At 48.9% G+C, this 14,587-nt stretch overlaps 1 protein-coding gene across 2 annotated transcripts in view; it reads left to right on the top strand.

Moving 5' to 3' along the window:
- The window catches only part of FAM117A (family with sequence similarity 117 member A), a 45,768-nt gene that overhangs the window by 14,167 nt on the left and 17,014 nt on the right, over positions 1-14,587 (top strand). For both annotated transcript variants that reach the window (XM_029927191.1, XM_029927192.1), the window contains exon 3: positions 12,433-12,602. In XM_029927191.1, coding sequence (XP_029783051.1) covers positions 12,433-12,602 — 170 coding nt within the window. The remainder of the gene's footprint in view (positions 1-12,432; positions 12,603-14,587) is intronic.

The following is a 14,587-nucleotide window of genomic DNA, read 5'->3' on the forward strand; positions in this document are numbered from 1 at the left end:
ACCTCATGCTGATTTACATCTTTCAATTCCTTGCCTCAGATTAAGCCTCATTTGCTGTTTCATTTCTTCTTGCCCACCTTCCCTTTCCCCAAATTAGAAGTCCAGAGCCGTGAGCCAAATTCAGTTTGACCCCAACCTGCCAAGATTGAAATGCTAAAGGGTTTAGACAGATCCTTGCTGAGGAGTGCATGGAATTTCCGTCTTCCCAAATTAAGCCAATTCTCCCCTCCCCCCACTTTTACTTTGGAAGAATTTTAAACCTGCAGAAAAGTTGTAAGCACACTTCACACCCATTTAGCTTTCACCTAGATGCACTGATAACTTTTTGCTACAATTGTCAAGTCTCTCTTCTCTTTTTCTGTGTATTAGGTATGTGCTTGTCCACACTTGTGTGTGTATCCGTGTGTGTGTGTGTGTGTTTTTAATGAACTGTTTGGAAATTACAAATACATGACACCTCACCCTTAACCTCAGTGGCATCTCCTGAGAATAAGGCCATTCTTGTACATTATCGTGGTATCATTATTATCTCAAAAAAATTATGTATAATCCCGCCTCATCTGCTATATCATCCATTTTCAAATTTCCCCTTTGGTTGCTCTTTTCTTTTTCTTTTTTTTAAGACTTTATTCTTTTAAAGTACCCTCCACACCCAGCTCGAGGCTGGAGCTCAGAACCCCAAGGTCAAGAGTCCCATGGTCTACTGACTGAGCCCGCCAAGTGCCCCTCATTTTTGATCCAGAATCCAGTCAGGGTTCCCATTTGCTTATGTCCTCTTAAAAACTCTATTTGGAATTCCCGTCCCACTTGTGTTTTTGGTTTTTGGTTTTTTAATAATTGCTTGAAAAGTGTTCTGCCTTCAGGCTGTCCTACATTCCGAATTTTCCTGGCTGGTTATTTTCATGGTGGCATTTAACTTGTTCCTCTATCCCCTAGATTTCCTGCAAATAGGAAGTTAGGTCTGGGGTCTGATTTGATTCAGGTAAAACATGTTTAGCAAGAACATTTCATGGGTGAAGTTATGCCCTTCATAGTATATTACTGTAGGAGGCACATAAGGTCGGGTTGTCCGTTACTAGTGACGGCTACATTTGATCACTTGAAGTGGTGCCTCCCAGATTTCCCGCTGGGAAAATACACTATTCTTTTAATAGGTGGCTTATGGGATGGTACCTTGGTGTTATTTAAATATTCTGGTCCCCACATTTCTACCAGTGGTTTGGCACCCACTGGAAACTCTCTCTGACTAAGAGATTACTTTGGGAGTTGATAAAACTAGTTGGAATTAACACTTATGGACAGATATGAGTATGAACTTGAGATGGTCAAAAGAGGAGTACATTTTTCTTAAAGAGAGAATGTGTGCAAGCAGGGGAAAGGGGAAGGGAGGGAAGGGGCAGAGAAAGAGGGAATATCCCAAGCAGGCTCCACACTCCGCACGGAGCCCAACAGGGCTCAATCCCATGACCCTGGGATCGTCACGTGATCTCAGCTAATAACAAAAGTCAGGTGCTTAACCAATTGAGCCTCCCAGATATCCCCAAAATTAAAAGAAAATATTTTCTTTTGGGTTTTGGAATCATCAGTGGGGAGGAAGGAGGCATCAAAACAGGGTCAATCAAATTCCATCAAAGATTAAGTATTTTATGGGGCGCCTGGGTGACTCAGTGGGGTGAACATCTGACTTTGGCTCAGGTCATGATAGCACAGTTCGTGAGTTCAAGCCCTGCATCGGGCTCTGTGCTGACAGCTCAGAACCTGGAGCCTGCTTCCGATTCTGTGTCTCCCTCTTTCTCTGCCCCTCCCCTGCTTGCACTCTGTCTCTCTCTCAAAAATAAACATTAACAAAAAATTCAACAAGTTACAAAAAAAGACTAGGTATTTTGCGTGTGTTGGGCTGATATTCAATTGAGTAATAGTTGATTACACATGTATTGTCTGTTGGTTTGCTTGAGGTCAGGGAGAAGCCAGGCTGGATGGAGCTAAAAATAACTCCTGGCTTGTTCACAAAGCAGAAATTATTTTGACTATTTGGAAGTTATCTATAATTCTGTTCTTCCTTCTTTTTCTTTCTTTCACTCACTTTGCATTCTCCTCACTGGAAAAGGAATCTCTCATTTTCTTAATTGTCTTCTTCTTCCCCTTAACCACCCCCCCTCGCAAGATGCCCAGCAGGTCAGACAGTGTCCCCAAGGTTCCCTGGTGTGATCACCCTGGGTTCCTAGCAAGGGAAAGGACTAGAACCCTTCCAACCCATGGAAGTAGCTCCTCAACCAAAGGAGCCAGACAGTTAGACACTGGAGCCTGACAGCGGAAGACGGGGGTGGGAAGTATACCCTCAGAAGCCATCTTCTGGGTTAAAAAGATCTGCATCTCAATTTCCTGGTGGCACTGGAGAAGTCGGTGCACCTCTTTACATGAGGGCTCCACCTGTAACACCTTGGAAACTCTTCATCCTCTTCTGTAGGTGGTTCACGAGAGGGTGGGGTGCACACACTCAGAGCAGGCGTCTCTAAGTTCCTGTCATGGGTGTCCTCGCAGGATTTGGTGTAGATGATCTTTCTCAATCTCTGACGCTTCCTGTCCCTCATTTATCTTACAAGACTACCTGAGAGCTGACTAGATGTTGTGATTTCTTCTTGACTCGATAGGAATCAGATTGTTGGCCAGAACTGAAGTCACGGAGGGGTTTACGCCTGTCCTCCACCTTTATAGGCCGCCCAGAGACCCCTCACTCCCAAATAACCACAGGTGGCGATTTTTTTTTAAGAGGGAGAGTGCTAGGCTGTGTACTATTTATGCTATGCTCGCAGAGGCCAAATAGATCCCAAAGGAAAGCGTGCTCCAATCACTAACCGCTAGTACTTCATTTTAAGGATGTTGAAATCCGACAGAACTAATTCTTCAGAGGATTCAGATAAAAGGTGAAAAGTTCACACCACTTCCTTTACTTCCAACTGCAGCTTCTCGAGAATCAAGCAACTCTCTAAGGAACTGCCATCTACTCTCTTTGCACACACACACTCGAGATCACCCTTTTCCTCCTCGCTGATACGAAGAGTCAGCCTCCTCATTTTTTTTCCCCACAGTGACATCTCTAGATGGCTTTCTCCTGGCCCTTCTCTCCCACTTCCCATAGATGTGGTCTGTGTGCTGGGAAGTCAGACGCAGCCAGAAATGCTTTCCCTTGAGCTGGACACTTAGCCATGCACTTCGGAATTCATGAAGGGTATGGCTGAATAGTTTCTCATGCATACACAAATATCGCCGCTCTTTTCCGTTTAGGTAAGCCTTCTTGGTAAGGGAAATGTGATGTTACTCTTGTTTCCTTCTTGCATTTCAAAGCGCGTTTCTGTAACTTCTCCCTGTTGTGGCTGCAATGAGCTATTTGCTTTGTGTTGAAAGAGGCGTTTAAAGCCCCAGGTTTGATTTTTTTTTTTTTTCCCCAGCTGGGATGGTTGGGGGTCTCCTTGGGCTTTCCAAGGAGGGCTTCTAACTCTTGTACAGTCATATGGGGGATTTCAGTTTGACCACAACTTCCCTCCAAAACCCACACGTCCCCGAGTCCAGCAGCTCGGCAGCTCTGGACCACAGGGTGCTCAGAAGACCAGCCGGCAATGTGTAATCCCAGCACACGTACTGAAGTGGAAAAAGAATCCCTATAAAGCTGCTGGAAGGAACTTCCCCTCTGACTGCCAATCTGGTCCTGGGGAAGTGTTTAGAAATTCTGATTCCCTGTTTTACTTTGCTCCTCTTCAGATTAAAGTCCCACCCCTCCACCTCCTCCCCCAACAAAAGTGCTGCATCACAGCCTGGAGGTGGGAGGGGCAGGGCAGCCTCAGCTTCCCAGACCGCCCCGCCTGCTCATCTTTCCGAAGGAAGATCCCTGCCGGAAATAAGCAGATTGTAGAAAAACACAAATACTCTGATCTCATTTTATTTTATTTAAAAAATTTTTTAAATGTTTTTATTTTATTATTGGGACAGAAACAGAGCACTAGGGGGAGATGGTAGAAAGAGAGGGAGACACAGAATCGGAAGCAGCCTCCAGGCTCTGAGCTGTCAGCACAGAGCCTGACCCGGGGCTTGAACCCATGAACTGTGAGATGGTGACGTGAGCCGAAGTCGGATGCTTAACGGACTGAGCCACTCAGGTGCCCCCTCATTTTATTAAAAAGACACACGCACACAGGCATGCATGGAGAGGAATCAGGAAAGGTGTGACCAGGTGGCGAGCTGTGAGGGGACCTGCACAGTTTTAATGTTTCAGTTTTTGCCCATCTGCCTTAATTCCTCCCATATAGCTACATCTTCTGTACCAGGAAGTGATCTCTTTAAGAGAGGAGGCGAGAAGGCTAGTGCGAATAACGCTTCGAAGCCTGGTGACACGAGAAAGCGACTCCTAGCTTATTTGTTAGACTGGCTAGTTGTTGAGTCTTGGCCATGTGTGTGATCTCATCAGCTCGCTCTCTCCCTTCCATAGTCCTTCCTGGGTATTTTGGGATCCCTGGGCCTGTTAATGGAGGATGGGAGAGAGGAGTCTGGTCTTATTTCCCAGGCTTCTTCTGCATTGCTTCAAATGTAGTAATGTGGGTGAAGTCGCTCCCCTAGATGCCCAGCCTGGTCAGCAGCTGGTTTCTCCGTGCAGGCTGCCAAACCTCCACCAAACACTCTATCTCGGGCCATGTTGAGAAAGGCAGCCACAAAAGCCTCACTTCCTGCATCATCTGCTGCCTTCCTCCTTCCCCTGGCCCCGTCTAAGCGCTGTCACCCTCCTCCTTTGGGTTTCTGGGGTGGGGGTAGGGGGTTGCTGGTGTGGTCAGGCCCGAGCTGATCTTCAGCCAGGGATAGGAGGGAACGACAGAGGCCATGTCCTCCTCCATCCTTGTTCTCGTGTCCCCCTCCCACGTCACGGGTGCTTATAGACTGGCTTGGTGTGGGCACTCAAAATCTCGCTGGAGGGATCCGTCAGTCCTTGGTGGCGCGCCAGGCCCCCTCTTGGCCCCTCTCGGTCCAGTGTCTCGCCTGCTCTTTGCTTTCCACCCCCTGGACTATCCCCCAGCGCACAGACACCTGACCGCTGGCCCTCTCCACTCAGCGCCCCTCCCCAAAGCAAGACAAAGGCAGCAGTTGGGAAACAGGACCGAGTGGCTCTGGAAGATATCACCTAAGGCCTCTTATCTTCGGTGCGAGCTGTTTTGTTTTGTTTTTTCCACTTGCCGTTGCCCAAGAACCTAAGCGCCTGGTGCTGCTCAGCTGCATATGGTGAGATGGCCTGGCGCCGTGCCAGGCGGCTTCAGCAGGTGGTTGGGCCATGGCAGCGGCTGCGTGCGATGGGCCGATAACAACCCCCAGCGCTGTCAACAGGACGCTCCACCCTCCCACAGGGACCCGCTGGTGTCCCTGCAGCCTGCTGCTTTGTCACGGCCCATCATGATAGGGGTGGCCCTTCTCAGATCTGGGAGCCGATTGTCCCATTTCCCTCCCCCGCTCCTCCCCTGGTTCCCAAATCTGAGAGGGGTACTTTCCAGAAATGAAACCGGTTTCATCTTCCAACCACAAGCAACCGTCGTGATGTCTCTGTGCTTCTTCTTGAGCTGTAGTCCCATGGTGGCTGTGTGGAGCCCAGTCCCCAGATCTTTCTCGTATATCCACGAGGATCAGCCTGCGAGCTCCCTTTTCCATGATGCTCACCGCGTGAGATTTCCCAGGGGCTGGTCCCACCTGAGCTCGGTCTCCGTGGGCAGCACAGCTTCTCCAAGCAGCTGTATGTCTCTCTCCGTTTATTCAAGGGGGTGTCCGTCTTGGGTTCGACTGACGCTAGCAAAGCAAAGGCTTTGACCCTGAAGTGGCCCACGTTCTCCAGGGATAGCGTGGCGAGGGCAACGTTCTCTTCCTAGGCTCCTTCCCGCTCCCCCCCCCCCCACCTTCTATCCAGAAGAATTGTGGAAGAGGAAGAGATTAAATGACATTAACTGGTTCAGCCTGGTCTGTCTGGTGAAGACTTTAAAGCAGTTTAGCCTCTCGTCTTCTGTTCTGAAGAGCATCCCTAAGAGGGAACTTAGGCTAGGCTCAGGCTTGCCAGAGGGGAGAGCAGGCGCGGTGCGGTTGGGTGGTGGCGGCTGCAGTCACCTCATGAAGTGGGCAGAGCCTCGGGCTCAACTAACTGGGTCCCTCACATCTGAGCCCCTTCAGGATATGTGGGGGGGCCACACCGGTCCAGCCTGCCACCCTCTTGAGGATGGCACAAAACATGTCACTGTCTGATTCTGGCTTTTGATGGTGTTCCATTTAGTGGCAGGGGGAACTTGACACCTTAGTTTAGCCCTTTATCGGTTTTGGTGCCCAAATTAGCAGGTGCTCCCCTAGCCATTTAAGGCGAGGTTTTTGAAATAAGCGGTACACTTTCTTTTCCTATCAAAGTCTAATTTTTCAGCATGTGCCCTCTTCCAGGCATGAAGGAAACAGGTCATTATACTCTCTCCGGAGGTATCAGGACATGCCAAGAGTTTGGGGGTCAGGGAGGGGAAGTGGGGTCTTGCCGAGGTCTCTGAGAAGTGCATCCTGTCACCTTGTGGCTGGGAGGAGCTGTGACAGAGCTAGGATGTGGTCACTGTAGAAATAAGCCAGGGGCCCTGTTGTCTTTGGAGGAAGAGAAACTGAGGCAAGGCCTCCAGTTTGACTCTGATGCAGTGAGATCCTTGTAGGCCTGGCAGAGAGGAGAGAGGAGGGCATCCGAGGCCCCTGGTTCTGGATTGGGGTGCTTCCTTTCTCTCCATTCCCATCCCTCTCCTGCACCTTGTCTGTCTGTCTGTCTGTCTTTCTTTCTTTCTCTCTCTCTCTCTTCTTTCTTTCTTCTCTTCTCTTTCTCTCTCTCTCTCTCTCTCTCTCTCTCTCTTCCTTCCTTCCTTCCTTCCTTCCTTCCTTCTTGGATATTGGTACTTTTATGTATATGGAGGAACAAGTCAGGACCTATGACGCTCAGATCTTTGTGAATAACTTTAGTGAGAGGTGGCCAGAAAGCATGTAGAGTTGACCAAAGAGGGTGGTTGGATTCTCACAGCAAACCCCAGGATTCTGGGTGCCCCTCTCACCCCGGGAGCACTGGGAGGAAGGTCCCATCCCTGATTGCACCGTTGAGATTAGATTCCTACCGGAGCTCGTGATCGGGATGGGATATGGCAGGTAATGTGAACGGATACCAAGTGGGTGTGGTTTCAGTGGTCCCTTGGAGATCATAGCATCTCTGAATTCTGAACCCAAGGTTTCAGAGACTTCAAGAAACAACCCAACCAACTCAGGAAACAGAAAATGAGCACAGACACCTGGGCAGTGCCTGCCATCGAAAGACTCCCTTCCCCGAAAAGGGGCTAGAAAGACAGTCCTTCCTGCAGGTGGCCTTGCAACCTCGGAGGGTGTTTCTGGATGCCAGAGGGCCAGGCGCCCACGTGAGGTGATTGAAGAGGAAGGAGGCTTGGGTTTTGGTGTTAGACCTTGTGGGTGACTCAGTCCAGCCTGAGACTGGCCTTCTCTGGGCCTTGGTTCCCTTACGGTCCCCCCCGCCCCTTTCAGGGCTGATGGAAGAGTAAAGACCCACATTAAAAGACTGTGCAGATGGGCCGAAACTCAAAAGTTCTATGTAAATACCAGAGAGTCCTTATGGTCCCCGTGAAGCAAAAGTCTCAAAGAAGATTTTGCAGCAGCTTCTGCAGAGGGGCTGGGTGAGGCGGTTCCCAGAGATACCTCCCCCTCGCTGCTCTGCCCTCCCACCCCCTGCCCCGGCCCAGGAGTCCCAGCCCAGCCCCCTTTTGCACCACGGTGAAGCAGCTGTCAGGATCATGGTGTTCTGGCCTTGATGCCAACCTCTTGCTCTTCTGCTTGCCACCTGCCTCTCTCTGTCACTCGGTCATGTAATCCTGAAAACTTGCTTATTGAGGCTGCCGCCTCATCCCCGGGGTCTCTGCGGTTTCGGAGGACCACAGGGCAGCCGTGTTGGGTTCTGACCTGCCCGCCAGCTTGTGCCAGAACCTCCCAAAATATCTGGACTGCCACCATTTGATCTCAAATCTAGGGTAGGATAAAGAGTGGTGGACATGCTAGTGTGGAAGACGAAGTTGGGGCTTGAACCAGCCTGTGCTGACTTAGGGTAACAAGGCTCAGGGAGCAGAAGGGAGAGTCGGGGCTTCCTGAGCCAGAGAGAGGAAGAGACAGGCAGGCCTGGGGGCTTTACCCAGGGGAGCGGGTTGAGCAGGGATTCAAACTTTGAATCCATGCTATACTTAGAGGAGACATTCCCTTGATTTGATTATTTAAAAAATTTTTAAAAATATTTTTACTATTGAGGGACAGAGAACGAGCAGGGGAGGGACAGAAAGAGGGGGAGACACAGAATCTGAAGGAGGCTCCAGGCTCTGAGCTGTCAGCACAGAGCCCAACGAAGGGCTTGAACTTACAAACCGTGAGATCATGACCTGAGCGGAAGTCAGACACTTAACCAGCTGAGTCACTCGGGCGCCCCAACAGTTTTGATTTTATACGAAGACTTAGGCATCGGCCAACCGCCAGCCTTATGTTCTAGGCGCTGTGTGGAATACAAAGATAAGTCAGAGACAGTCCTTGGCTGCACGATGTTTATTATCTAGGAGTTAAAACACTCATAATCCAGGAGAGAGGATGCTGAGTACTAGAAGGGCACGGAGTGCTGGAGAGAATCAGAAAATCCCAGATACTCCTTCCAGGGAATCCAGAAGGCTTCGTGGAGGTGGAGCCGTTAGGCTGGCCCTGACTCATGGGGCAGATTTCAACCCTGGGCACATGGGCAAAACCTCAGAGGAGGGAAGACGCAGGGCATGGGTGGGAAGTAGCACTTAGTATGGCCTGTCCGGGACATAGAAACCTTGGAGAGGAGTGGCGTGTGCAAGAGAGGTAAGTGGGGCCAGAACGTGAGAGCGTGAGGCCTTTGGCTACCACTTTTGAAAACAAGCCTTTGAAGAGTTTTAACCGAAACATTCAGATCATAAAAGGATGTCTTGTAGGTCAATATATATTATTTGGGAAGGTGTTTATGGTGTAAGGTGAAAACCTATTGCAAAACAATATGATATCCCATTTTTTAATTATATTTTTTTGAAATTTTAAAAATTATTTTTTAAGTTTATTTATTTATTGTGGAGGGGGGGGAGCAGAGAGAAGGAAAGAGAATTCCAAACATGCTCTGCACTGACAGCACAGAGCCCGATGCAGGGCTTGAACACACTGTGAAATCATGACCTGAGTTGAAACCAAGAGCTGGACCCTCAACCAACTGAGCCACCCAGGTGCCCTGAGATTTTTTTTTACTTTTGAAGTAATCTCCATACCCAACATGGGGCTTGACCTCATAGCTCAGAGATCAAGAGTCACTTGTTCAACTGATCCGAGCTGGCCAGGTCCCTCCTGCTTTTTAATTTTTATTTAATGTATATTTTTAATTGATTTTACTTACTTATTTTGAGAGAGAAAGTGCACATGTGGGGGAGGAATAGAGAGAATCCCAAGCAGGCTCTGCACTGTCCGCACAGGGCCCGGTGTGGGGCTTGAACTCGCGAACTGTGAGGTCATAACTGGAGCTGAAATCAAGAGGCACTTTACTGACTGATCCACCCAGGTGTTCTTTCCCCTGCCCATTTTTTTAAATTTTAAAGTGCACGTGTGCACGCACGCACACATGCACACACACACGCACACACACATGCAGCAGCATGGCTGCTGATGTGGTTATAGCTCTCAAAGTATTATTTGTGATTATCTCTGGATGTTGAGAATCGAGGTTTTATTTCTTTTTGTTTATATATTTGCCGACTTTCCCACAATTCACTTACTACTTTTGCAATATGTTGTTTTTCATTTGTATTAAATAAGCACATATGAGGGATGCCTAGGGTGGCTCAGTTGTTTGGGCATTTGACTTCAGCTCAGGTCATGATCTCACAGTTCGTGAGTTCAAGCCCCGCATCAGGCTCTATGCTGATGGCTCGAAGCCTGGAGCCTGCTTCCGATTCTGTGACTCTCTCTCTGTCCCTCCCCTGCTCACATTCTCTTTCTGTCTCAAAACAAACAAACAAACAAACAAAACCCAAAACATTAAATAAGCACATATGATAGCTGAGGGAGAGGACTCAGAAATATGCCAGGAATTAAATAAAAACAGGCTGAAAGTTACCCATGGAGTGACATTTGTGATCTGCAGATCATGGGCAGGGAGACCCCTCAAATGTCCGATAATGAGTGAGTGGCTAAGAAAACTATGGTATAGCAACCTGGTGGAATATTATGTAGTCATTGAAAATGGTAAATATGTAGATTGTCGATACTTGGAAATCAGTATGTGAAATGGGTAGAAGAAAGCAGAACTTAATGTACATTTCATATTGATTACAACTATGTCAAAATGTGTGTAAATGTGTATGGTTTTGGATAATGTACATAGTGTTAGTATCTCTTTCTCTTTTTTAATGTTTATTTTTGAGAGAGACAGTGAGTGCATGTGGGGGAGGGGCAGAGAGAGAAAGGGACAGAGTATCCAAAGTGAGCTTTGCACTGACAGCATCAAGCCCAGTGCAGGACTTGGACTCACAAACTGAGATCATAACCTGGACTGAAGTGGGACCCTCAACTGATTGAGCCACCCGGGCGCCCCTCTTTTTCTGTCAGGGTAAATGCTTAACATAAAATTTACCATTTGACTATCTTAAATTCACAATTCAATGGCATTAAGTACGTTCACAATATTGCACAACCATCACCACCATCCGTTTCCAGAACATTATCATCACGCCAACCAGAAACTCTGTGCCCATTAAATAATGAATCACTCCCTATTCCCTTCACCCCCTAAGTCCCTGGTAACCTCTATTCTACTTTCTGTCCCTATGAGTTTGGCTCATGTAAGTGGAATCATACAATAGTTGTCCTCTGGGTCTGCTTTATCTCACTTAGTATAATGTTTTAAGTTTTTTAAATGTTTATTTATTTTTGAGAGAGAGAAAGAGAGAGAATGTGAGCTGGGGAGGGGCAAAGAGAGAGGGAGACCCAGAATCCGAAGCAGACCCCAGGCTCCGAGCTGTCAGCCCAAAGCCTGATGTGGGACTTGAACTCGCAAACCGTGAGATCATGATCTGAGTGGAAGTCGGATGCTTAACCGACTGAGCCACCTAGGCACCCCTCACTTAGTATAATGTTTTAAAGTTTGTGTTGTAGCAAATATCAAAATGTCATTTCTTTTTGAGACTAATAGTCCATTGCGTGCACACACCACGTTTTGTTTATCCATTCATCTGTTGATGTGCATTTGGTGGCTTCCCCTTTTGGTGGTCGTGAATGGTACTGCTGTGAACATGGGCGCGCAGACATCTTCTCGAGAGCCTCCTTCCAATCCTTTTGTATATTTACCTAGAAGCAGAATTGCTGGATTGTATGGTGATTTGACGTTTAACTTTCTGAGGAACTGCCAACCTGTTGGTGTCTTTTTAATACAAAGCACTTCAAGTTTATTTATCCCTACGGCCCCCGGTTCCTTTTGCTCTGTTTAATGCACACATGAATTGTCAAGGGATTGCTACAGAGGGAAAGCGTTTTCCTCTGTTTAAAGGAAACAGCCTTTGCAGATCTTGAGAGCGTAGAATGTCTTGAATGTGGCCATCAAAACAGGGTCAACCCAGATGACTGAAACTTACACATGATTCCAGAACTCTTACATTTTATAACAGTTTCAACGTTTACCTTCTCCCCAAATTTAACCAAGGTAAAACATAAATGAATGGATTTATAATCGCTCTATGCTTGTCCTGTTTAGCCTGGAGTTGGAGACGGTGGAGGGATCCCAAAGACTGATTTTCCTAAGCTGGATTCTTCCATCCTGGGCGGTTGAAAGGAGTTCTATTGTTCTGTCTCAGTCACCTAGGGTCGCTGAGCTAACCCGTCTTGAAGGAAGTGTAAAGTGTCCTTCAGTTAACTGGGTTGAATTTGTTCAGTGCATGGGGGCTCTGCAATGGGTGCTGGAGAGAGGCAGGGCAGGGGATAAAAGACGGCTCTCTGGCCGCTTAGAATTCCCTCGTTAATGATGGGAAACAGCCCTGCTCTCCTACGGAGATTCAGAGTTCAGAGTCCATGAGGAACAGAAAAAAAGATAGAAGACATGAATCAAGTAACCCCACGTCCAAAGCCAAAGGATGTAAGTTGTTTCCAGTGATAAATTCCAGCTGGTTAAGTCAGAAAAGCTCCGGTCAGACTGTATGTGCTTTTATGGGCCGTTCCGTGTTCTTTTAGGAGGGAGGTGGGGACAGTGCAGACGTGGCCATCAGGTGAGGCTCCCCAGGAGAGAGAAGGCTGGGTACCTACCACGTCTCCCTCCTCGTGCTGATGTCAAGGTGGGCGGGCTGTGCTCTCTTCTAGCCAGTGTCCCGTGCTCCGTGGCCCCCGAAAAGTCAGTGTGTAGGCCTCAGCCACCCCAGGTCCGACGTACATTCTCCCTGGACACCATCCTCAGCTCCTACCTTCTGGGCCAGTGGCCACGTGATGCTGATGGGGCCTTCACCGGCTGTACCAATGACAAGGCCACCCAGGTAATGACGCGTTCTCCTAATGGGATAAGGATGGGGGTGGGGGGTGGCTGAGGAGGCCTTTGGTCTGCTTACCAGCCCTGTCACTGGAATGATCTGTCCTGGGTTTGGGCTGTAAATGTTCATCATGTAGCTTTTCATCGTCTGAAATTTGCCAGGTTGGTTTTCTCAGTGAACTTATGTGAAAATGAGTTTGCCTTCCACCTGGCTTGTGGAGGAGAGACGTCAGTCTGGGTTTTCCAGTTTGGCTGTGAGTGTGCATGGGTAAGCAGGAGTTGACTCTGGAATCTGTTCGAGGTTCTAAAAAATGAGATTTACCTTTCTGAACTTAAGCAGGCCAGCGTTCAGCCGAGTTGGCGCTCCCCAGACAACTGGAAGAGGTGGCCAAGAAGCGTGTGGAGCTGGGATCAATCCCGTTGGAGCAATAGAAGTGGGAAGTTCTCAGATATGGAAGACTTGACCCCTAGCCAGCAGCCCTGTGGTATTCCAGTGGGCCCATTCAGGTCCTTTGAAGCCCCAGCTCCCCTCTGTCATTTTCTTCCTGAAGTGTTGTTTTTTGCATTTTTGAAAATCCTTATTTATTTTTGAGAGAGAGAGAGAGCACACATGTGCATGAGGGGCAGAGAGAGACAGGGATAGAGGATCCAAAGCAGGCTCTGTGCTGACAGCAGAGAGCCCCATGCGGGGCTCAAACTCATGAACCTCAGGATCATGACCTGAGCTCAATCGGACACTTAACCGACTGAGTCACCCAGGCGCCCTTAAGATTCTTCTTAATTGGATTTGGGACTTCACCACACTTAGTAGTCGTTAAGCATCAAATCTTTTCCATTTTGATGCAGTTTAAACCTGTTCCTGCTCAGCTTCCAAACTAAATCAGTTATCCTCAGGAAAGAGGAAGCAGGGTGGAAAGAACCTGGGCACAGAGGCACACGGGAGTTGGGTCCTGGACGAGTCAGCTGTCCCTTTGCTAGCTGGGAGCGCATACCTGTCCTGCTGGCGCTCACAGGTGGGCTGACAGCCAAGCGTGCAAGCGTTCCATGCACCCGCGTTCCCCCCCCCCCCCCCCGTGCATGTCACTTTGGTCCCTTTCTTTTATTTTTTTAAAATGAGATTCATTTTGTAATGTTGCTAGTGAATGTTTGAATGCCCAGTCCTGTTCTCGGCATGGGGAGTGAAGAATGAGGAAATGAGAACGAGATCTGGCCTCTGTGCATCTGGATGCCCGCCCCATGAAGGCCAGTGAACAGCCAGCCAAGGGAGGAGATGGGGCCAAATGTCTGGCACGGCTTAGAGGAGAGGAATTCTCGTGGGAATGCCCCACCTTGAACCAACAACAGTTTGCCGCAGCCAAGATCAGCGGGGCTCTTTAGATCCACAAACAGAATGCGAGGGGAGGACGCACTCCCAGGACCGGACGGTGGGGGGCCTGCTTCCTCGAGCCCCGGGCACTGCTGTCCCCCATATTCCCTAGAAAGGCAAGGAAGGGAGATAGCTTATGCTTTGCCCTCCCGGGCCTGGAGCACACTCTTTCCGGAGAGGAGTGTTGAATCCAAATCATGTGAATAGCCCTGCAGGATGTCTAGGGTGCAGACTTATGAGCGAGTCCCCCTCCGTCAGGCGCAGGCTTCTGGGTAGCCCACCTCTCCCCGTCTCTGTCACTTCCGGCCAGCAACCTTCGAGGAAGCCTCCGCCCCTGACTCCTTCGTTCTCTTTGTCAACTCCAGGCAGGGCTGGCCTCAGATGTTCCCTGGCCGGATTTAGAGGCATGGGCTCGAGGCTGTGTATTTTCACTTGGGTCCCAGCTGCAGGCCAGATCTTTTATATAACAAGTCTGGGCTTCCTGCCACAGCGAGACAGAGGTCAGCGATGCGCCTTCGTGGGTCTGGCAAGACCCAGCTCCGCAGCTTTTCCTCTTTTCCCGGGATGGGCTCCAGCCCTCGAGGAACTTAGCAACCTGTCAATATTGTGGCTGCAGGCAAGAGGTG

The sequence above is a fragment of the Suricata suricatta genome, chromosome 17 (genome assembly GCF_006229205.1).
Source record: "Suricata suricatta isolate VVHF042 chromosome 17, meerkat_22Aug2017_6uvM2_HiC, whole genome shotgun sequence".
NCBI classification, from domain to species: Eukaryota; Metazoa; Chordata; class Mammalia; order Carnivora; family Herpestidae; genus Suricata; species Suricata suricatta.